Below are 22,716 nucleotides of genomic sequence, written 5' to 3' on the forward strand. Positions count from 1 at the left end.
CCCACTGCTGCTATTGGGGGGGCCCCTTCCATACGCAGCCCCCCCCCTCAGTTGCTCTCCAGGGGGGGGCCGGGGGGTTCCTCTTGGGGGGGCTCCAGCCCAGGGTGCAGCACTGGGGGGGGGGAGAGGGGAACACGTTATTGGGGTGCCCCCTCAGAACCCCCTTTTTGGGGACCCCCCCCCGTTTGCTTGTGCCCCCCCTTTATTGGGGTCCCCCCCACTTTGGGTGCCCCATTATCAGTCGTCCCCCCCCCAATTCTCAGGGTCCCCCCCCTCACCGAGGGGCTGCTCCTGCCCCAGGGGGGGGCTCAGGCCTGGGGGTCCCCTCCGCTCAGCAGCAGCCCCTGTGGGGGACACGGGGGGGGGGGCATTGGGACAAGGGGGGGGGGGCACAGATGGAGACCCCCCCCTCCCGTGTTCTACCCCATCCCCATGTCCCCCTGTGCCCCCCATGACCTCAGTTACCCCCATGCCCCCCCCGACCCCCGCTTGTCCCCATTGGCCCCCCTTACCCCCCCTTGTCTTGCCCATGTCCCCACATATCCCCCCTTGCCCCTCCCTGCCCCCCCTCTCCCCCCCTTGTCTCATGTCCCCCCCATATCCCCCCTTGTCCCCCCCTCTGCCCCCCATGACCCCCCTTGCCCCCCCCGCCCCCCATATACCCCCTTGTCTCATGTCCCACCCATATCCCCCCTTGTGCCCCTCTCTGCCCCCCATGTCCCCCCATATCCCCCGTTGCCCCCCATATCCCCCCCTTGTCCCATGCCCCCCCATGTCCCCCCATATCCCCCGTTGCCCCCCCGTTGAACCCCGGTACCAGCCCGAGGGGGGGGTCGAGCTCGGGGCGCTTCAGGGGGGTCCCCGCGTCCTCCACGCTCGGTTCCCGCCCCCTGCGAGGTGACATCATCAGGGCACGCCCCCTCCAATCACGCCCCTCACTCCCTATTGGTCCCCGCCTTCCCCTTGGCCCCATCCCATTGGCTCCCCCCCTTTAACCCCGCCCACCTCTTCCTGGCGGGGCGTGGCCCTGAGGGGGCGTGGCCGAGGGCGGGATCGCTGCCCCAGCGCGGGAGGGCGTGGCCTGGGCGGGAGGGGGCGGAGCCTCGCCCGGGGAAGCTGCGCGCCCGGGGGCGCGGGGGCGTGGCCAAGGCGGAGGGGGCGTGGCCTGGCCGGCGTTGGCCACGCCCCCGGGGAGCCTCGGCCCCGCCCAGCTGGAAGTCGCCGTCCATAGGGATGTAGGGAGCGAGCATCGCCAGGTCCAGGGGGGACACCTGGGATAGGGGGGGTCAATGGGGGGACATGGGGGGCACAGGGGGGTGACCCCCACCCTTAGGGAGGTCCTGGACCCCCCCCTTGTACCTGTGGGGCTGTGCAAGGTCCTGGGGTCCCCCCAAAGAGCTTCTGCACCCCCAAAAGGAGCTCGGTCCTGGGGGGCTGGGAGGGGGGGGACAGAGCATGGACCCCCCAAATGCATCCCATTGCCCCCCCATTGCCCCCCCAATGCATCCCATTCACACACCCACTGCATGACATTGCCCCTCCATTTCCCCCCATTGCCCCTCAATGCATCCCATTGCCCTCCCCATTGCCCCCCTATTGCCCCCCAATGCATCCCATTGCCCTCCCCATTGCCCCCCCATTGCCCCCCAATGCACCCCATTGCCCTCCCCATTGCCCCCCCATTGCCCCCAATGCACCCCATTGCCCTCCCCATTGCCCCCCCATTGCCCCCAATGCATCCCATTGCCCTCCCCATTGCCCCCCCATTGCCCCCCAATGCATCCCATTGCCCTCCCCATTGCCCCCCCATTGCCCCCCAATGCATCCCATTGCCCTCCCCATTGCCCCCCCATTGCCCCCCAATGCATCCCATTGCCCTCCCCATTGCCCCCCCATTGCCCCCCAATGCATCCCATTGCCCTCCCCATTGCCCCCCCATTGCCCCCCAATGCATCCCATTGCCCTCCCCATTGCCCCCCCATTGCCCCCCAATGCATCCCATTGCCCTCCCCATTGCCCCCCCATTGCCCCCCAATGCATCCCATTGCCCTCCCCATTGCCCCCCCATTGCCCCCCAATGCATCCCATTGCCCTCCCCATTGCCCCCCATTGCCCCCCAATGCATCCCATTGCCCTCCCCATTGCCCCCCCCATTGCCCCCCAATGCATCCCATTGCCCTCCCCATTGCCCCCCCATTGCCCCCCAATGCATCCCATTGCCCTCCCCATTGCCCCCCCATTGCCCCCCAATGCACCCCATTGCCCTCCCCATTGCCCCCCCATTGCCCCCCAATGCATCCCATTGCCCTCCCCATTGCCCCCCCATTGCCCCCCAATGCATCCCATTGCCCTCCCCATTGCCCCCCCATTGCCCCCCAATGCATCCCATTGCCCTCCCCATTGCCCCCCCATGCATCCCATTGCCCTCCCCATTGCCCCCCCATTGCCCCCCAATGCATCCCATTGCCCTCCCCATTGCCCCCCATTGCCCCCCAATGCATCCCATTGCCCTCCCCATTGCCCCCCCATTGCCCCCCAATGCACCCCATTGCCCTCCCCATTGCCCCCCCATTGCCCCCCAATGCATCCCATTGCCCTCCCCATTGCCCCCCCATTGCCCCCCAATGCATCCCATTGCCCTCCCCATTGCCCCCCCATTGCCCCCCAATGCATCCCATTGCCCTCCCCATTGCCCCCCCATGCATCCCATTGCCCTCCCCATTGCCCCCCCATTGCCCCCCAATGCATCCCATTGCCCTCCCCATTGCCCCCCCATTGCCCCCCAATGCATCCCATTGCCCTCCCCATTGCCCCCCCATTGCCCCCCAATGCATCCCATTGCCCTCCCCATTGCCCCCCCATTGCCCCCCAATGCACCCCATTGCCCTCCCCATTGCCCCCCATTGCCCCCCAATGCACCCCATTGCCCTCCCCATTGCCCCCCATTGCCCCCAATGCATCCCATTGCCCTCCCCATTGCCCCCCCATTGCCCCCCAATGCACCCCATTGCCCTCCCCATTGCCCCCCCATTGCCCCCCAATGCACCCCATTGCCCTCCCCATTGCCCCCCCATTGCCCCCCCCACGTCTCACGGTGGGGGGGCGCCGGGGGGGCGCGGGGGGTCCAGGATGGGCGCCAGCAGCCGCAGGAGCTCGGGGGAGCAGAAGCGCCTCGGGTCCCGCTGCAGCGCAGCCTCGGGCACGTGGGGGGGGCGCAGGAAGGCCAGGACCCGGGGGGGGCCCCCCCCTGCGGGAGCCCGGGGTCAGGGGGACCCCAAAACCCCCCCTCCCCATGGACCCCCCCCAATGGACCCCAAGGACACCCCCATGGACCCCAACCCCCCCCATGGACGCCCCATGGACCCCCCCTAAGGACCCCAACCCCCCTATGGACCCCCCATGGACCCTCCCCATATGGACCCTAAATACCCCCCATAGGCGCCAAATGCCCCCCCCATAGACCCCAATCCCCCCCAGCATGGACTCCAAATACCCCCCCATGGATCCCCCCATAGACCTAAAAGAGCCCCCCCATTGACCCCAAACCCCCCCCCATAGACCCCCCCATGTCCCCCCCATTGGTCCCCCCATTGACCCCAAACCCCCCACATTGGCCCCCCATAGACCCCCCCATTGACCCCAAACCCCCCCCATTGCCCCCCCCATAGACCACCCCATTGACCCCAAACCCCCCCCATAGACCCCCCCATATCCCCACCATTGGTCCCCCCATTGACCCCAAACCCCCCCCATTGCCCCCCCATAGACCCCCCATTGACCCCAAACCCCCCCCATTGCCCCCCCATAGACCACCCCATTGACCCCGAACCCCCCCCATTGCCCCCCCATAGACCCCTCCATGTCCCCCCCATTGGTCCCCCCATTGACCCCAACCCCCCCATTCCCCCCCATTGCCCCCCCATTGACCCCCCCCATAGACCCCCCATTGCCCCCCCATAGACCACCCCATTGACCCCAACCCCCCCATTCCCCCCCATTGCCCCCTCATAGACCCCCACATTGACCCCAAACCCCCCCATAGACCCCCCATTGCCCCCCCATAGACCCCCCCATTGCCCCCCATAGACCCCCCCATTGACCCCAAACCCCCCCCATTGCCCCCCCATAGACCCCCCCCTTGACCCCAAACCCCCCCATTGCCCCCCCATTGGTCCCCCCATTGACCCCAAACCCCCCCATTGCCCCCCCATTGCCCCCCCATTGGTCCCCCCATTGACCCCAAACCCCCCCCATAGACCCCCCATTGGTCCCCCCATTGACCTCAACCCCCCCAAACCCCCCATGTCCCCCCCATTGCCCCCCCGTTGCCCCCCCGCTCGCACCGACGCTGATGTTGAGCACGGCGGCGGCGCCGGCGCTGTCGGCGCTGGGGGGGGGCGGGCGCCGCCCCTCGCCGTGGCCTTGGCTCTGCTCCAGGGACAGCACCAACCCCCGCTGCTCCACGCGGCTGCGGCGCGGGGCGGGCAGTGGGCACCGGGACCCCCCCGCGGACCCCGCCATAGCCCCAGGTGCCCCCCCCCGTGTACCCCATGTTCCCTGTATCCCACATCCCTGTATCCCTGTATCCCTGTATCTCACATCCCTGTATCCCTGTATCCCACATCCCTGTATCCCTGTATCCCTGTATCCCACATCCCTGTATCCCTGTATCCCACATCCCTGTATCCCTGTATCCCTGTATCTCACATCCCTGTATCCCTGTATCCCACATCCCTGTATCCCTGTATCCTTGTATCCCTGTATCCCACATCCCTGTATCCCTGTATCCTTATATCCCTGTATCCCATATCCCTGTATCCCTGTATCCTTATATCCCTGTATCCCATATCCCTGTATCCTTATATCCCTGTATCCCATATCCCTATATCCCTGTATCCCTGTATCCCATTCCCCTGTATCCCGTATCCCTGTATCCCATTCCCCTGTATCCCTGTATCCCATATCCCTGTATCCCTGTATCCTTATATCCCTGTATCCCATATCCCTGTATCCCTGTATCCCTATATCCCTGTATCCCATATCCCTGTATCCCTATATCCCTGTATCCCTGTATCCCATTCCCCTGTATCCCTGTATCCCATATCCCTGTATCCCTATATCCCTGTATCCCATTCCCCTGTATCCCTGTATCCCATATCCCTGTATCCCTATATCCCTGTATCCCATTCCCCTGTATCCCTGTATCCCATTCCCCTGTATCCCTGTATGCTTATATCCCTGTACCCCTGTATCCCATATCCCTGTATCCCACATCCCTGTATCCCCATTCTCCTGTATCCCTGTATCCCTCATCCCTGTATCCCATATCCCTGTATCCCGTATCCCTGTATCCCTCATCCCTGTCTCCCTCATCCCTGTCTCCCCCATCCCTGTCTCCCTGTCTCCCCCATCCCTGTCTCCCTGTCTCCCCCATCCCTGTCTCCCCCATCCCTGTCTCCCCCATCCCTGTCTCCCCCATCCCTGTCTCCCTCATCCCTGTCTCCCCCATCCCTGTCTCCCCCATCCCTGTCTCCCTGTCTCCCCCATCCCTGTCTCCCCCATCCCTGTCTCCCCCATCCCTGTCTCCCCCATCCCTGTCTCCCTGTCTCCCCCATCCCTGTCTCCCCCATCCCTGTCTCCCCCATCCCTGTCTCCCTCATCCCTGTCTCCCCCATCCCTGTCTCCCCCATCCCTGTCTCCCCCATCCCTGTCTCCCCCATCCCTGTCTCCCTGTCTCCCCCATCCCTGTCTCCCCCATCCCTGTCTCCCCCATCCCTGTCTCCCCCATCCCTGTCTCCCTGTCTCCCCCATCCCTGTCTCCCCCATCCCTGTCTCCCCCATCCCTGTCTCCCCCATCCCTGTCTCCCTGTCTCCCCCATCCCTGTCTCCCCCATCCCTGTCTCCCCCATCCCTGTCTCCCCATCCCTGTCTCCCCCATCCCTGTCTCCCTCATCCCTGTCTCCCCCATCCCTGTCTCCCCCATCCCTGTCTCCCCATCCCTGTCTCCCCCATCCCTGTCTCCCCCATCCCTGTCTCCCTCATCCCTGTCTCCCCCATCCCTGTCTCCCCCATCCCTGTCTCCCCATCCCTGTCTCCCCCATCCCTGTCTCCCCCATCCCTGTCTCCCCCATCCCTGTCTCCCTCATCCCTGTCTCCCCCATCCCTGTCTCCCTCATCCCTGTCTCCCCCATCCCTGTCTCCCCCATCCCTGTCTCCCCCATCCCTGTCTCCCTGTCTCCCCCCATCCCTGTCTCCCCCATCCCTGTCTCCCTGTCTCCCCATCCCTGTCTCCCCATCCCTGTCTCCCCCATCCCTGTCTCCCCATCCCTGTCTCCCCCATCCCTGTCTCCCTGTCTCCCCCATCCCTGTCTCCCCCATCCCTGTCTCCCTGTCTCCCCCATCCCTGTCTCCCCATCCCTGTCTCCCTGTCTCCCCATCCCTGTCTCCCCCATCCCTGTCCCCTGTCTCCCCCATCCCTGTCTCCCCCATCCCTGTCTCCCCATCCCTGTCTCCCCCATCCCTGTCTCCCCATCCCTGTCTCCCCCATCCCTGTCTCCCCATCCCTGTCTCCCCCATCCCTGTCTCCCTGTCTCCCCATCCCTGTCTCCCTGTCTCCCCATCCCTGTCTCCCCCATCCCTGTCTCCCCATCCCTGTCTCCCCCATCCCTGTCTCCCCCATCCCTGTCTCCCCATCCCTGTCTCCCCCATCCCTGTCTCCCCATCCCTGTCTCCCCCATCCCTGTCTCCCCCATCCCTGTCTCCCCCATCCCTGTCTCCCCATCCCTGTCTCCCCCATCCCTGTCTCCCCCATCCCTGTCTCCCTGTCTCCCCCATCCCTGTCTCCCCCATCCCTGTCTCCCCCATCCCTGTCTCCCCATCCCTGTCTCCCCCATCCCTGTCTCCCCCATCCCTGTCTCCCTGTCTCCCCATCCCTGTCTCCCCCATCCCTGTCTCCCTCATCCCTGTCTCCCTCATCCCTGTCTCCCCCATCCCTGTCTCCCCCATCCCTGTCTCCCCATCCCTGTCTCCACCATCCCTGTCTCCCTCATCCCTGTCTCCCCCATCCCTGTCTCCCTGTCTCCCCCATCCCTGTCTCCCTGTCTCCCCCATCCCTGTCTCCCCCATCCCTGTCTCCCTGTCTCCCCCATCCCTGTCTCCCCCATCCCTGTCTCCCCCATCCCTGTCTCCCCCATCCCTGTCTCCCCATCCCTGTCTCCCCCATCCCTGTCTCCCCCATCCCTGTCTCCCTGTCTCCCCCATCCCTGTCTCCCCCATCCCTGTCTCCCCCATCCCTGTCTCCCCCATCCCTGTCTCCCCCATCCCTGTCTCCCCCATCCCTGTCTCCCCCATCCCTGTCTCCCTGTCTCCCCATCCCTGTCTCCACCATCCCTGTCTCCCTCATCCCTGTCTCCCCCATCCCTGTCTCCCCCATCCCTGTCTCCCTATCCCTGTCTCCCCCATCCCTGTCTCCCCCATCCCTGTCTCCCCATCCCTGTCTCCCCATCCCTGTCTCCCCCATCCCTGTCTCCCCCATCCCTGTCTCCCCCATCCCTGTCTCCCCATCCCTGTCTCCCCCATCCCTGTCTCCCCCATCCCTGTCTCCCTGTCTCCCATGGCCTCCCTCTCCCGGGTACCTGAGCACGAAGTGCAGGCACACGATGGCCTCGTTGCCGATCACCGTGGCCTGGGTCTGGGCCCACAGGAAGCCCCCGCGCTTGGCCAGGAACCGGTACTGGCTGGTGACGGCCTGGCCCTTGCTCAGCACTGCCGGGGGGACAGCGCCGGGCACATTGGGGGCCATGGGGTGTCATTGGGGTGCCCATTGGGGTGCCCATTGGGGTGCCCATTGGGGGCCATTGGGTGCCCATTGGGGTGCCCATTGGGGGCCATGGGGTGTCATTGCGGTGCCCATTGAGTGCCATTGGGTGCACATTGGGGTGCCCATTGGGGGCCATTGGGTGTCATTGGGGTGCCCATTGGGGTGTCCATTGAGTGCCATTGGGTGCCCATTGGGGTGCCCATTGGGGTGCCCATTGGGGGCCATTGGGTGTCATTGCGGTGCCCATTGAGTGCCATTGGGTGCACATTGGGGTGCACATTGGGGGCCATTGGGTGTCATTGGGGTGCCCATTGGGGTGTCCATTGAGTGCCATTGGGTGTCATTGGGGTGCCCATTGGGGTGTCCATTGAGTGCCATTGGGTGCCCATTGAGGTGCCCATTGGGGGCCATTGGGTGTCATTGGGGTGCCCATTGGGTGCCATTGGGGTGTCCATTGGAGCCCATTGGGGTGCCCATTGGGTGTCATTGGGGTGTCCATTGGAGCCCACTGGGGTGCCCATTGGGGTGTCCATTGAGTGCCATTGGGGTGCCCATTGGGGGCCCATTGGAGACCATTGGGTGCCATTGGGGTGCCCATTGGGGTGTCCATTGGGGTGCTCATTGGAGTGCCCATTGGGTGCCATTGGGTGCCCATTGGGTGCCATTGGGGTGTCCATTGGAGCCCATTGGGGTGCCCATTGGGTGTCATTGGGGTGTCCATTGGAGCCCACTGGAGTGCCCATTGGGGTGTCCATTGAGTGCCATTGGGTGGCCATGGGGTGCCCATTGGAGGCCATTGGGGTGCCCACTGGAAGCCATTGGGTGCCCATTGGGGTGCCCATGGGGGGGACAGTGGGTGCCCATTGGGTACCATTGGGTGCCATTGAGGTGGCCATTGGGTGGCCACTGGGTGCCATTGGGGTGCCATTGAGGTGGCCATTGGGTGCCATTGGGTGCCATTGGGGTGTACATCAGGGAGAAAGTGAGGGGACAGTGGGCGCCATTGTGGTGCCCATTGGGGTGTCCATTGGGTGCCATTGGGGTGTCATTGGGGTGCCCATTGGGGTGTCCATTGGGTGCCATTGGATGCCCATTAGGTGCCATTGGGTATCCATTGAGTGCCAGGGCAATTTGAGATCCCAGGGGGTATTTGATGCCCATGGGTGGATATTTGGTGCCCAAGGGGGGGTATTTGGCACCCATGGGGGGGTATTTGGGACCCATGGGTGCCCTTGGGTGCCACTCACGCGTGTGCACGCTCCTGCTGAGGGTGTCGGAGTCGAGCGCGTGCACGTACTCGTACAGGGAGCAGCCCAGCAGCTCCTGGGGGCTGTATCCGGCCACCTCCCCGATCCTGCGGCCCCACATCAGCCACCAGCCCCCCATCACCCGGGGGGGCCATGGGGGGGCCCATGGTGGTCAATGGGGATGTCAATGGGTGGTCAATGGGTGGTCAATGGGGTGCCCATAGGAGGTCCATGGGTGGTCAATGGGTGGTCAATGGGTGATCAATGGGGTGCCCATAGGAGGTCCATGGGTGGTCCATGGGTGGTCAATGGGGTGCCCATAGGAGGTCCATGGGTGGTCCATGGGTGGTCAATGGGGTGCCCATAGGAGGTCCATGGGTGCCCATAGGAGGTCCATGGGTGGTCAATGGGTGGTCAATGGGTGGTCAATGGGGTGCCCATAGGAGGTCCCTGGGTGGTCAATGGGGTGCCCATGGGTGGTCAATGGGTGGTCAATGGGTGGTCAATGGGGTGCCCATAGGAGGTCCATGGGGGCCTATAGGAGGTCCATGGGGGCCCATAGGAGGTCCCTGGGTGGTCAATGGGTGGTCAATGGGGTGCCCATAGGAGGTCCATGGGTGGTCCATGGGTGGTCAATGGGGTGCCCATAGGAGGTCCATGGGTGGTCCATGGGTGGTCAATGGGGTGCCCATAGGAGGTCCATGGGTGCCCATAGGAGGTCCATGGGTGGTCAGTGGGTGGTCAATGGGTGGTCAATGGGGTGCCCATAGGAGGTCCCTGGGTGGTCAATGGGGTGCCCATGGGTGGTCAATGGGTGGTCAATGGGTGGTCAATGGGGTGCCCATAGGAGGTCCATGGGGGCCTATAGGAGGTCCATGGGGGCCCATAGGAGGTCCCTGGGTGGTCAATGGGTGGTCAATGGGGTGCCCATAGGAGGTCCATGGGTGGTCAATGGGGTGCCCATGGGTGGTCAATGGGTGGTCAATGGGTGGTCAATGGGTGGTCAATGGGGTGCCCATAGGAGGTCCATGGGTGGTCAATGGGTGGTCAATGGGTGGTCAATGGGGTGCCCATAGGAGGTCCATGGGTGGTCAATGGGGTGCCCATGGGTGGTCAATGGGTGGTCAATGGGTGGTCAATGGGTGGTCAATGGGGTGCCCATGGGTGGTCAATGGGTGGTCAATGGGTGGTCAATGGGTGGTCAATGGGGTGCCCATAGGAGGTCCATGGGTGGTCAATGGGTGGTCAATGGGTGGTCAATGGGGTGCCCATAGGAGGTCCATGGGGCCGCACCTCTCGTCGCAGTAGGTGAACTTCATGTCCATGGAATGCCGGCTGAGGACGGTGCCGGAGCCCAGGGGGGTCTCGATGGCCCCGGGGTGGGGGATGGGCTCGCAGATCAGCACCAGGCACCGCAGGGGGGGGTCGCCCCCCCCGCCCCCCGCGTACGAGCGCATGTGCCCGGCGCAGTGCAGGACCTGGGGGGCAGCAATGGGGCACCGGGGACCCACATCCCATAGACCCACATCCCTGTAGCCCACAGCCCATAGCCCACAGCCCTGTATCCCTGTATCCCTGTATCCCACATCCCTGTATCCCGTATCCCTGTATCCCTGTATCCCACATCCCTGTATCCCTGTATCCCTGTATCCCACATCCCTGTATCCCGTATCCCTGTATCCCTGTATCCCACATCCCTGTATCCCTGTATCCCTGTATCCCACATCCCTGTATCCCGTATCCCTGTATCCCTGTATCCCACATCCCTGTATCCCGTATCCCTGTATCCCTGTATCCCTGTATCCCTGTATCCCACATCCCTGTATCCCACATCCCTGTATCCCTGTATCCCTGTATCCCACATCCCTGTATCCCACATCCCTGTATCCCTGTATCCCTGTATCCCACATCCCTGTATCCCGTATCCCTGTATCCCTGTATCCCACATCCCTGTATCCCACATCCCTGTATCCCTGTATCCCACATCCCTGTATCCCACATCCCTGTATCCCTGTATCCCTGTATCCCACATCCCTGTATCCCGTATCCCTGTATCCCTGTATCCCACATCCCTGTATCCCGTATCCCTGTATCCCACACCCCTGTATCCCTGTATCCCACATCCCTGTATCCCACACCCCTGTATCCCTGTATCCCACACCCCTGTATCCCTGTATCCCTGTATCCCTGTATCTCACATCCCTGTATCCCTGTATCCCACATCCCTGTATCCCACACCCCTGTATCCCTGTATCTCACATCCCTGTATCCCTGTATCCCACATCCCTGTATCCCTGTATCCCTGTATCCCACATCCCTGTATCCCACATCCCTGTATCCCTGTATCCCTGTATCCCACATCCCTGTATCCCTGTATCCCACATCCCTGTATCCCTGTATCCCTGTATCCCACATCCCTGTATCCCTGTATCCCACATCCCTGTATCCCTGTATCCCTGTATCCCACATCCCTGTATCCCTGTATCCCACATCCCTGTATCCCTGTATCCCTGTATCCCACATCCCTGTATCCCTGTATCCCACATCCCTGTATCCCTGTATCCCTGTATCCCACATCCCTGTATCCCACATCCCTGTATCCCTGTATCCCTGTATCCCACATCCCTGTATCCCTGTATCCCACATCCCTGTATCCCTGTATCCCTGTATCCCACATCCCTGTATCCCTGTATCCCACATCCCTGTATCCCTGTATCCCTGTATCCCACATCCCTGTATCCCTGTATCCCTGTATCCCACATCCCTGTATCCCTATATCCCTGTATCCCACATCCCTGTATCCCTGTATCCCTGTATCCCACATCCCTGTATCCCTGTATCCCTGTATCCCACATCCCTGTATCCCTATATCCCTGTATCCCACATCCCTGTATCCCTGTATCCCTGTATCCCACATCCCTGTATCCCTGTATCCCTGTATCCCACATCCCTGTATCCCTATATCCCTGTATCCCACATCCCTGTATCCCTATATCCCTGTATCCCACATCCCTGTATCCCTGTATCCCACATCCCTGTCTCCCGTTGCCCACCTTCCACGAGGCCGCCTTGAGGTTCAGGCACCTCCCGCGCCCGCTCAAGGTGCTCTTCATGCGCAGGGAGAAGCTGCGCCCCGAGCGCTCCCCCCGGCGCCGCAGCACTGCAGGGGCACGGCCATGGGCTCCCCACGGGCTCTATGGGGCTCTATGGGGCTCCCTATGGGCTCTATGGGGCTCTATGGGCTCTATGGGGCTCTATGGGGCTCCCTATGGGGTCTATGGGGCTCTATGGGGCTTTATGGGCTCTATGGGCTCTATGGGGCTCTATGGGGCTCTATGGGCTCTATGGGCTCTATGGGGCTCTATGGGGCTTTATGGGCTCTGTGGGCTCTATGGGCTCTATGGGGCTCTATGGGCTCTATGGGCTCTATGGGGCTCTGTGGGCTCTATGGGCTCTATGGGGCTCTATGGGCTCTATGGGCTCTATGGGGCTTTATGGGGCTCTATGGGGCTCTGTGGGCTCCCTATGGACTCTATGGGGCTCTATGGGCTCTATGGGGCTCTATGGGGCTCTGTGGGCTCTATGGGCTCTATGGGGCTCTATGGGCTCTATGGAGCTCTATGGGCTCTATGGGGTCTATGGGCTCTATGGAGCTCTATGGTCTCTATGGGCTCTATGGGGCTCTATGGGGTCTCTATGGGTCTCTATGGGGTCCCAATGTGGCACCAGGCCTCACCCTGCCGCGGGCTCAGCACATCCTGCAGCTCCTCGTGGTCACAGGGGTGCACGAAGTCGAAGACGCTGTGGCCAATGAGCTCCAGCTGCGGGACACAGGGATAGAGGACATGGATATGGGATATGGGATATGGGATATGGGGTATGGGATATGGGATATGGGATATGGGATATGGGGTATGGGGTATGGGATATGGGGTATGGGATATGGGATATGGGATATGGGGTATGGGATATGGGATATGGGATATGGGGTATGGGATATGGGGTATGGGATATGGGGTATGGGATATGGGATATGGGATATGGGGTATGGGGTATGGGGTATGGGGTATGGGGTATGGGGTATGGGATATGGGATATGGGATATGGGATATGGGATATGGGGTATGGGGTATGGGATATGGGGTATGGGATATGGGATATGGGGTATGGGATATGGGATATGGGATATGGGGTATGGGGTATGGGATATGGGGTATGGGATATGGGATATGGGGTATGGGATATGGGATATGGGGTATGGGGTATGGGATATGGGGTATGGGATATGGGGTATGGGGTATGGGATATGGGATATGGGGTATGGGGTATGGGGTATGGGATATGGGGTATGGGATATGGGATATGGGGTATGGGATATGGGGTATGGGGTATGGGATATGGGGTATGGGATATGGGGTATGGGGTATGGGATATGGGGTATGGGATATGGGGTATGGGGTATGGGATATGGGATATGGGGTATGGGATATGGGATATGGTGTATGGGATATGGGGTATGGGATATGGGGTATGGGATATGGGATATGGGGTATGGGATATGGGGTATGGGATATGGGGTATGGGATATGGGATATGGGGTATGGGATATGGGGTATGGGATATGGGATATGGTGTATGGGATATGGGGTATGGGATATGGGATATGGTGTATGGGATATGGGGTATGGGATATGGGATATGGGGTATGGGGTATGGGGTATGGGATATGGGGTATGGGGTATGGGGTATGGGATATGGGGTATGGGATATGGGGTATGGGGTATGGGATATGGGGTATGGGATATGGGGTATGGGATATGGGATATGGTGTATGGGATATGGGGTATGGGATATGGGATATGGTGTATGGGATATGGGGTATGGGATATGGGGTATGGGATATGGGATATGGGGTATGGATATGGGGTATGGGATATGGGTATGGGGTATGGGATATGGGGTATGGGATATGGGGTATGGGATATGGGATATGGGGTATGGGATATGGGGTATGGGATATGGGATATGGTGTATGGGATATGGGGTATGGGATATGGGATATGGTGTATGGGATATGGGGTATGGGATATGGGGTATGGGGTATGGGATATGGGGTATGGGGTATGGGATATGGGATATGGGGTATGGGGTATGGGGTATGGGGTATGGGATATGGGGTATGGGGTATGGGATATGGGGTATGGGGTATGGGGTATGGGATATGGGGTATGGGGTATGGGGTATGGGATATGGGGTATGGGGTATGGGATATGGGGTATGGGTATGGGGTATGGGATATGGGGTATGGGGTATGGGATATGGGGTATGGGATATGGGATATGGGGTATGGGGTATGGGGTATGGGGTATGGGATATGGGGTATGGGGTATGGGGTATGGGATATGGGGTATGGGATATGGGGTATGGGATATGGGGTATGGGGTATGGGATATGGGGTATGGGATATGGGGTATGGGGTATGGGATATGGGGTATGGGGTATGGGATATGGGGTATGGGATATGGGGTATGGGGTATGGGATATGGGGTATGGGGTATGGGGTATGGGATATGGGGTATGGGGTATGGGATATGGGGTATGGGATATGGGATATGGGGTATGGGGTATGGGGTATGGGGTATGGGATATGGGGTATGGGGTATGGGGTATGGGATATGGGGTATGGGATATGGGGTATGGGATATGGGGTATGGGGTATGGGATATGGGGTATGGGATATGGGGTATGGGGTATGGGATATGGGGTATGGGGTATGGGATATGGGATATGGGGTATGGGGTATGGGATGTGGGATGTGGGATATAGGTCACAGGGATATGGGGACAGCCTCACAGTCAGTGTTAGGGTGCCCCCCCATGGATGCTCCATTACCCCCTATGGCTGCCCCATACCCCCCCCCATAGTTGCCCCATGCCCCCCCCGGTGCCCCGACCTGGCTGAGCCCCAGGAGCCGGTTCACGTTCTCGGACAGGAAGATCATGTCCCCCCCCTCGCTCAGCACCATCACGAACCCCCCCAGCGCCTGCAGGTAGCATCCGTCCACCTCCTCGGCCACGGCCGCCCAGGCGCCTGCGGGGGGGGCACGACACGGGGGGGGGGCTTCAGGGTGATGGGGGGCAATGGGGGGTAATGGGGGGGGGAATAGGGGGGGGAATGGGGGGGTCCCCAGGGTGATGGGGGGCAATGGGGGGTAATGGGGGGGGGAATAGGGGGGGGAATGGGGGGGTCCCCAGGGTGATGGGGGGCAATGGGGGGGAATGGGGGGGGGAATGGGGGGGTCCCCAGGGTGATGGGGGGCAATGGGGGGTAATGGGGGGGGAATAGGGGGGGGAATGGGGGGGTCCCCAGGGTGATGGGGGGCAATGGGGGGTAATGGGGGGGGTAATGGGGGGGGTAATGGCGGGTCCCCAGGGTGATGGGGGGCAATGGGGGGTAATGGGGGGGTAATGGGGGGGGTAATGTGGAAGCAATGGGGGGTAATGGGGGGGGTAATGGGGGTCCCCAGGGTGATGGGGGGCAATGGGGGGTAATTGTGGGGGTAATGGGGGGGTAATGGTGGGTCCCCAGGATGATGGGGGGTAATGGGGGGTAATGGGGGGGTAATGGGGGGGGTAATGAGGGGGAATGGGGGGTAATTGGGGGGGTAATGGGGGGTAATGGGGGGGTAATGGGGGGTCCCCAGGGTGATGGGGGGCAATGGGGGGTAATTGGTGGGGTAATGGGGGGGATAATCGGGGGTCCCCAGGGTGATGGGGGGCAATGGGGGGTAATTGGGGGGGGTTATGGGGGGGTAATGGGGGGGATAATGGGGGTCCCCAGGGTGATAGGGGAACAATGGGGGGTAATTAGCGGGGGTAATGGGGGGGTAATGGGGGGGGTCTTCAGGGTGATGGGGGGATAACGGTGGGGATAATGGGGGGGTCTCCATGGTGATGGGGGGGTAACGGGGGGGTAATGGGGGTGTCCCAAGGGTGACGGAGGGAGGAAATGAGGGGGGTAATGGGGGGGGCTTCAGGGTGATGGGGGGTAATGGGAGGGGCAATGGGAGGGGGTAATGGGGGTGTCGCCAGGGTGCTGGGGGGGTAATGAGGGGGGTAATTGGGGGGGGTAATGGGGGGGGTCTTCAGGGTGCTGGGGGTGGCAATGGGGGGGTTTTAGGGGTCTCCAGGGATCCCAGGGTGTCCAAGAGGATACTGGGGGGGTCCCAGGATTCCCATGGGGGTCCTAAGGGATGCAGGGATGCCCAAAGGATGCTCCAGGGATGGCGCACAGACGCCCCATGCGTGCAGGGATGCCGCACTGGTCCCAGGGATGCTCTATGGGATGCAGGGATGCCGCACTGGTCCCAGGGATGCTCTATGGGATGCAGGGATGCCGCACTGGTCCCAGGGATGCTCTATGGGATGCAGGGATGCCCCAGGGATGCCCCAGGGATGCAGGGATGCCCCAGGGATGCCCCAGGGATGCAGGGATGCCGCAGGGATGCAGGGATGCCCCAGGGATGCAGGGATGCCCCAGGGATGCAGGGATGCCGCAGGGATGCCCCTGGGCTGCCGCAGTGGTGCGCGGGATGCTCCCTGGGCGCGGGTGCCGGTGCGTGCTCACCGCCGGCGAGCAGGCGGCGCAGGCGCAGGTAGCTGATGGTGAGGCGCATGATGGAGGCCTTGTCCAGGTGCGCGCTGACGCCGCGGGCGAAGGGCAGGGCCCGCGCCAGCTGGAAGAAGACCTCGGCCTCGCGGCTGCGGCGGCTCCGGGCCGCGTCCCGGGAGCGCTCCCGGCGCAGCTCCGGGGGGCACCTGCGGGGGCCACGGCGGCCAATGGGGCCATTGGGGTCAATGGAGTCAACGGGGATACCATGGGGGTCAATGGGGCCATTGGGGTCAATGGAGTCAACGGGGATACCATGGGGGTCAATGGGGCCATTGGGGTCAATGGAGTCAACGGGGATACCATGGGGGTCAATGGGGCCATTGGGGTCAATGGAGTCAACGGGGATACCATGGGGGTCAGTGGGGCCATTGGGGTCAATGGAGTCAACGGGGATACCATGGGGGTCAATGGGGCCGTTGGTTTCAATGGAGTCAATGGGGAGCCCATTGAGGTCAATGGAGTCAATGGGGATACCATGGGGGTCAATGGGGCCATTGGGGTCAATGGAGTCAATGGGGAGCCCATTGGGGTCAATGGAGTCAACGGGGATACCATGGGGGTCAATGGGGCCGTTGGGGTCAATGGAGTCAACGGGGATACCATGGGGGTCAATGGGGCCGTTGGGGTCAATGGAGTCAACGGGGATACCATGGGGGTCAATGGGGCCGTTGGGGTCAATGGAGTTAACGGGGATACCATGGGGGTCAATGGGGCCGTTGGGGTCAATGGAGTCAACGGGGATACCATGGGGGTCAATGGGGCCGTTGGGGTCAATGGAGTCAATGGGGAGCCCATTGGGGTCAATGGAGTCAACGGGGATACCATTGGGGTCAATGGGGCCATTGGGGTCAATGGAGTCAATAGGGAGCCCATTGGGGTCAATGGAGTCAACGGGGATACCATGGGGGTCAATGGGGCCGTTGGGGTCAATGGAGTCAACGGGGATACCATGGGGGTCAATGGGGCCATTGGGGTCAATGGAGTCAATGGGGAGCCCATTGGGGTCAATGGAGTCAACGGGGATACCATTGGGGTCAATGGGGCCATTGGGGTCAATGGAGTCAATAGGGAGCCCATTGGGGTCAATGGAGTCAACGGGGATACCATTGGGGTCAAGGGGGCCATTGGGGTCAATGGAGTCAGCGGGGATACCATTGGGGTCAAGGCAGCCATTGGGGTCAATGGGGAGCCCATTGCAGTCAGTGGGGCCATTGGGGTCAATGGGGAGCCCATTGGGGTCAATGGAGTCAATGGGGAGCCCATTGGGGTCAATGGAGTCAATAGGGAGCCCATTGGGGTCAATGGGGCCATTGGGGTCAATGGGGAACCCATTGGGGTCAATGGAGTCAATAGGGAGCCCATTGGGGTCAATGGGGAACCCATTGCAGTCAATGGAGCCGTTGTAGCCAATGGAGCCATTGCACTCATTGCACCCACTGCACCCATTGCATCTATTGCACCCAATGGACCCATCACACCCATTGCGCCCATTGCACCCAATGGACCCATTGCACCCACTGCATCCATTGCACCCGATGGACCCATTGCATCCATTGCACCCAATGCACTCATTGCATCCAATGCACTCATTGCACCAATGTACTCATTGCACCCATTGCATCCATTGCACCCAATGCACCCATTGCTACCATTGCACCCACAGGGCACCCATGGGGTGCCCATTGCACCCAATGCACCCACAGGGCACCCCACAGGGCACCGTCAGCACACGTGGGTGCTCCCAGGCATGGCCATATGTCTGCGTGTGTGTCCATGTATCCATGTGTGTACCCATGTCTATCCATGTCAGCATCCATGTGTATCCATGTGTATATCCATGTGTATCCATGTATCCATGTATGTATCCATGTCTATTCCTGTCTATCCCTGCCTGTATCCCTGTCTATATCCCTGCCTATCCCTGCCTATATCCCTGTCTACCCCTGCCTATCCCTGCCTGTATCCCTGCGTATCCCTGTCTATATCCCTGCCTATCCCTGCCTCTATCGCTGCCTATCCCTGCCTGTATCCCTGTCTATCCCTGTCTATCCCTGTCTATCCCTGTCTATCCCTGCCTCTATCCCTGCCTGTATCCCTGCCTGTATCCCTGTCTATCCCTGTCTATCCCTGCCTGTATCCCTGCCTCTATCCCTGTCTATCCCTGTCTATCCCTGCCTATCCCTACCTATCCCTGTCTATCCCTGTCTATCCCTGCCTATCCCTGTCTATCCCTGTCTATCCCTGCCTATCCCTGTCTATCCCTGCCTCTATCCCTGCCTGTATCCCTGCCTGTATCCCTGCCTATCCCTGTCTATCCCTGCCTATCCCTGTCTATCCCTGTCTATCCCTGCCTATCCCTGTCTATCCCTGTCTATCCCTGTCTATCCCTGTCTATCCCTGCCTATCCCTGTCTATCCCTGTCTATCCCTGTCTATCCCTGTCTATCCCTGCCTGTATCCCTGTCTATCCCTGTCTATCCCTGCCTATCCCTGTCTATCCCTGTCTATCCCTGTCTATCCCTGCCTGTATCCCTGTCTATCCCTGCCTATCCCTGTCTATCCCTGTCTATCCCTGCCTATCCCTGTCTATCCCTGTCTCCCTCCCTGCGTGTCCGCTCCGTGCCCCCCCCCCTCTACGTGCTCCGCGCTGGCCCCGCTCGGGACGCGCTGTTCCTGTCCCTGGCGCCGCGCCCGGCGGCCGCGGGGCGGGGCCACGCCAATGTATGTCAATGTATGCTAATGTATGCTAATGTGTGCTAATGGCGGCACGCCCACACGTGCGCTGGCAGCTCCCGCTCGGGACCGGCTCATTCCCTGCCACCCCATGGAGGTACTGGGAGAACTGGGACCACTTCTGGGCTCGAACTGGGAGCAGCCACTGGGAACTGAATGGGAGCAGGCGCTAACTGGGACCAGCCCCAGGCTCTAACTGGGACCAGTCACTGGGCACCAACTGGAACCAGTTCTGGGCTCTAACTGGGAGCAGTCACTGCGAACTGAACAGGACCAGGCCCTAACTGGGACCAGCTCCTAACTGAGAGCAGCCAATGGGAACTGAATGGGAGCAGGCACCAACTGGGACCAGCCCCAGGCTCTAACTGGGACCAGTCACTGGGCACCAACTGGAACCAGTTCTGGGCTCTAACTGGGATCAATACACTGGACACCGACTGGGACCAGTCACTGGGCACTAAATGGGACCAGCTCTAGGCTCTAACTGGGACCAGTCACTGGGCTCTAATTGGAACCAATTCTGTGCTCTAACTGGGACCAGTCACTGGGTATTAACTGCGACCAGTTACAAGGCACTGAATGGGACCAGCTCTGGGCTCTAACCGGGACCAGTCACCAGGTACTGAATGGGACCAGGCAATAACTGGGACCAGTCCCAGGCTCTAACTGGGACCAGTACGAAGCACCGGGGGGGGGGGGTGCTGTGTGTGTCTGTGTGTGTGTGCAGATGCCACCCCTGAACACCCCCATCCCATCACGCCAAGGCCACACGTGATGCACACACATGAACACGCGTGTGCACCCCCATGACCCCATGGGCTGACACAGGACCCCCATAACAACCTCCCCCCCCCGGACCACCATGGTCCAATCCTGCCCCCCCCCCCCCCCAAACTTCAGGGTACCGGATACCCCCCCCCAAAACCCCACCCCAAGCCCCCCCCCCACAACCGGACCCCCTTTAAAAGACCCAGACCCAGGACCCCCCCTCCAGGGCCCGATCCTGCCCCTGTTCCCCCCCCAAGGGCCCGATCCTGTCCCCCAAAGGGACCCCCATTGGGACCCCCCCCCGGACCCCGCCCCCCCGGGTCGGATCCTGCTCTCTCCACAGGGAACCCCCCCCAGAGGACCCGATCCTGCCCCCCCCCCCGTACCCCAAAGCCCGTTCCGGGCCACCCCCCCAACCCTGTGCCCGGCCCCCCCCGTACCTCGCCCCGGGCCGCCCGTCCATGGCCGCCGCCACCGCCGCCCGCAGCGCGCCCCCTCCCCGGCCACGCCCCCCTCCCCGGGGCCACGCCCCCCCGGCACGCCCCATTGGCCGCCGGCCCAAGCCCCCCGCCCAGGCCACGCCCCCCCATTGGCCGCCTGCCCGTGCCCCCCGCCCAGGACACGCCCCCCCTCGGCAGCCAGCCAATCAGACCACGCCCCCTTCCAGCTTGGCCACGCCCCTCCTGAGGGCGGGCTCACCTGGCCGCGCCCCCGGGGGGGTGTCCCTGTCACCGCCCCCCCCCCCCCCATTAACACCGGTTCCCCCCCACGTTTGGGGCTCAGCCCCAGCAAAGCCGCTTCTAAACCCCCCCCCCACCGCTGGGACCCCCCCCCGGCCCCGGCCCCATGGACGCTTCCAGCCCTCACCCCCCACCTCCCCCCGTATCCTGCCGCCGTGGCCTCGCCGTGGCCACGCCCCCTCCGTTTTGCCGCCACGCCTCCTTTTCCCGCGCTTACGCGGAAGTGACACGTGAGGGCGCGCGCGGGAACGGGAATGGGGACGGGAATGGGAACGGGAACGGGAATGGGAACGGGAATGGGGCCCCTCCGGTGTTCCCGTTGCGCCCTGTTCCCTATTCCCAGTGTCTTCCCCCTCTTCCCCTCGCTGGCCCCGGTGCCTGGCTGAGGGAGCAGGGGCTGGGTGGTTTTGGGGGTAATTCGGGGAGTTTTGGGGCATTTCAAACTGATTTGGGGGCTTTTCTGCAGGGTTTGGGGCAATTTGGGCTGTTCGGGCCTAATTGGGGGAAATTCCAGTAGTTTTGGGTCGTTTGGAGTGAATTTTGAGCCACTTCGGGGCCATTTGGGGGCTGCTTTAGGACAATTAAAGCCACTTTTGGGGTCGTTTGAGCTGATTCAGGGCAATTTGGGTGGGGTTTGGGGCACTTTGAGCTGCTTTGGGGCATTTCAGGCTCCTTGGGGGGCAATTTGGGCCGGTTCAGAGGCATTTGGGGTGGATTTGGGGCACTTTGGGGTTGGTTTTTGCTCTTTTGGCGCAATTGAAGCCGGTTTGGGGCACTGTGGGGGGCAACTGGGGCCGGACGTGAGCGACACCGGTGGTTTCTAATGGCTGGATTTGGGCACAGCTCATCCTTCTTCTGCCATAAGAGTGGGAAAAGCTCCGGGATGGTGCCATTGGCATTGGGAATGCTCCTCGCATTCCCCCCTTCAAATCCCAGGCATCCCGCAGGGCACTTACCAGGAGCATCCTTTCCGATGATGATGGATCTGGTGCTGCTGACGTGGCAATAAAGCATAGGAATGGTACTTACTGTCCCATGGTGAAGCTCCTGTTCCATAGGGAGAAACAGGACGGGATTCCCACAGCATTCCCTCTGGATGATCCCATATAAACAAGAGCAGGAACAAGGCAAACAAGGGCTGAATCCCCCCCCCCAGGCTTCTTGCATGGGAGACTGAGCGGTCCTAAAGCATCCTTGTGTTACCGGCGTTATCCTGCGCAATCCCAGCTCTGCACTCGGAGGAGCAGGATGTAAGATCCAAGGCAGGGCAGGATTCGGCCTGCCCGCCCATAAGGGCTGTTATCCCAAGCTTCCAAGGGGCAGGAATCCCATTACAGGCTCAGAGGAAGCCAGTGCGGGTCCAGCCCATGGGATGCTCTGCTGAGCATCCTTCATCCTGGGGCTGGGCCTGGTGCTGCTTCACCATCACACATGGGGGGGAAGGACCAGTTTCCAGGCAGGCAATTCCCGTCTCCCATAGACAATTCCCATCTCCCACAGACAATTCCGTCTCCTATAGACAATTCCCTCTCCTATAGACCACAACATAGAGACAATAGGCAATTCCCATCTCCTGTAGACAATTCCCATCTCCCATAGAAAATTCCCTCTCCCATAGACAATTCCTGTCTCCCATAGACAATTCCCATCTCCCAGAGACAATTCCCATAGACAATTCCCATCTCCCAGAGACAATTCCCATCTCCCAGAGACAATTCCCATAGACAATTCCCATCTCC

At 61.4% G+C, this 22,716-nt stretch overlaps 2 protein-coding genes across 2 annotated transcripts in view; both read right to left on the reverse strand.

The window, feature by feature from the left end:
- The window catches only part of PPP5C (protein phosphatase 5 catalytic subunit), a gene marked incomplete at its 5' end in the record, with an annotated part of 13,408 nt that extends 13,173 nt beyond the window's left edge, over positions 1 to 235 (reverse strand). The window contains 2 exons of the mRNA XM_080636061.1: positions 6 to 112; positions 222 to 235. Of these exons, the coding sequence (XP_080492187.1) occupies positions 6 to 112; positions 222 to 235 (121 nt within the window). The remainder of the gene's footprint in view (positions 1 to 5; positions 113 to 221) is intronic.
- Positions 236 to 308: 73 nt separating this feature from the next.
- HIF3A (hypoxia inducible factor 3 subunit alpha) lies at positions 309 to 16,944 on the reverse strand (the record flags this gene model as incomplete). The annotated part of the gene is made up of 14 exons (XM_080636062.1): positions 309 to 344; positions 818 to 890; positions 1,006 to 1,271; positions 1,360 to 1,426; positions 3,094 to 3,247; positions 4,344 to 4,468; positions 7,635 to 7,764; positions 9,067 to 9,173; positions 10,360 to 10,544; positions 12,120 to 12,226; positions 12,803 to 12,887; positions 15,020 to 15,156; positions 16,693 to 16,883; positions 16,934 to 16,944. 14 exons carry the CDS (start codon positions 16,942 to 16,944, stop codon positions 309 to 311), a joined length of 1,674 nt encoding a protein of 557 aa, XP_080492188.1.
- Positions 16,945 to 22,716: the final 5,772 nt, after the last annotated feature.

The sequence above is a fragment of the Psittacula echo genome (assembly GCF_963264785.1).
Source record: "Psittacula echo genome assembly, chromosome: 29".
Taxonomy (NCBI): domain Eukaryota; kingdom Metazoa; phylum Chordata; class Aves; order Psittaciformes; family Psittacidae; genus Psittacula; species Psittacula echo.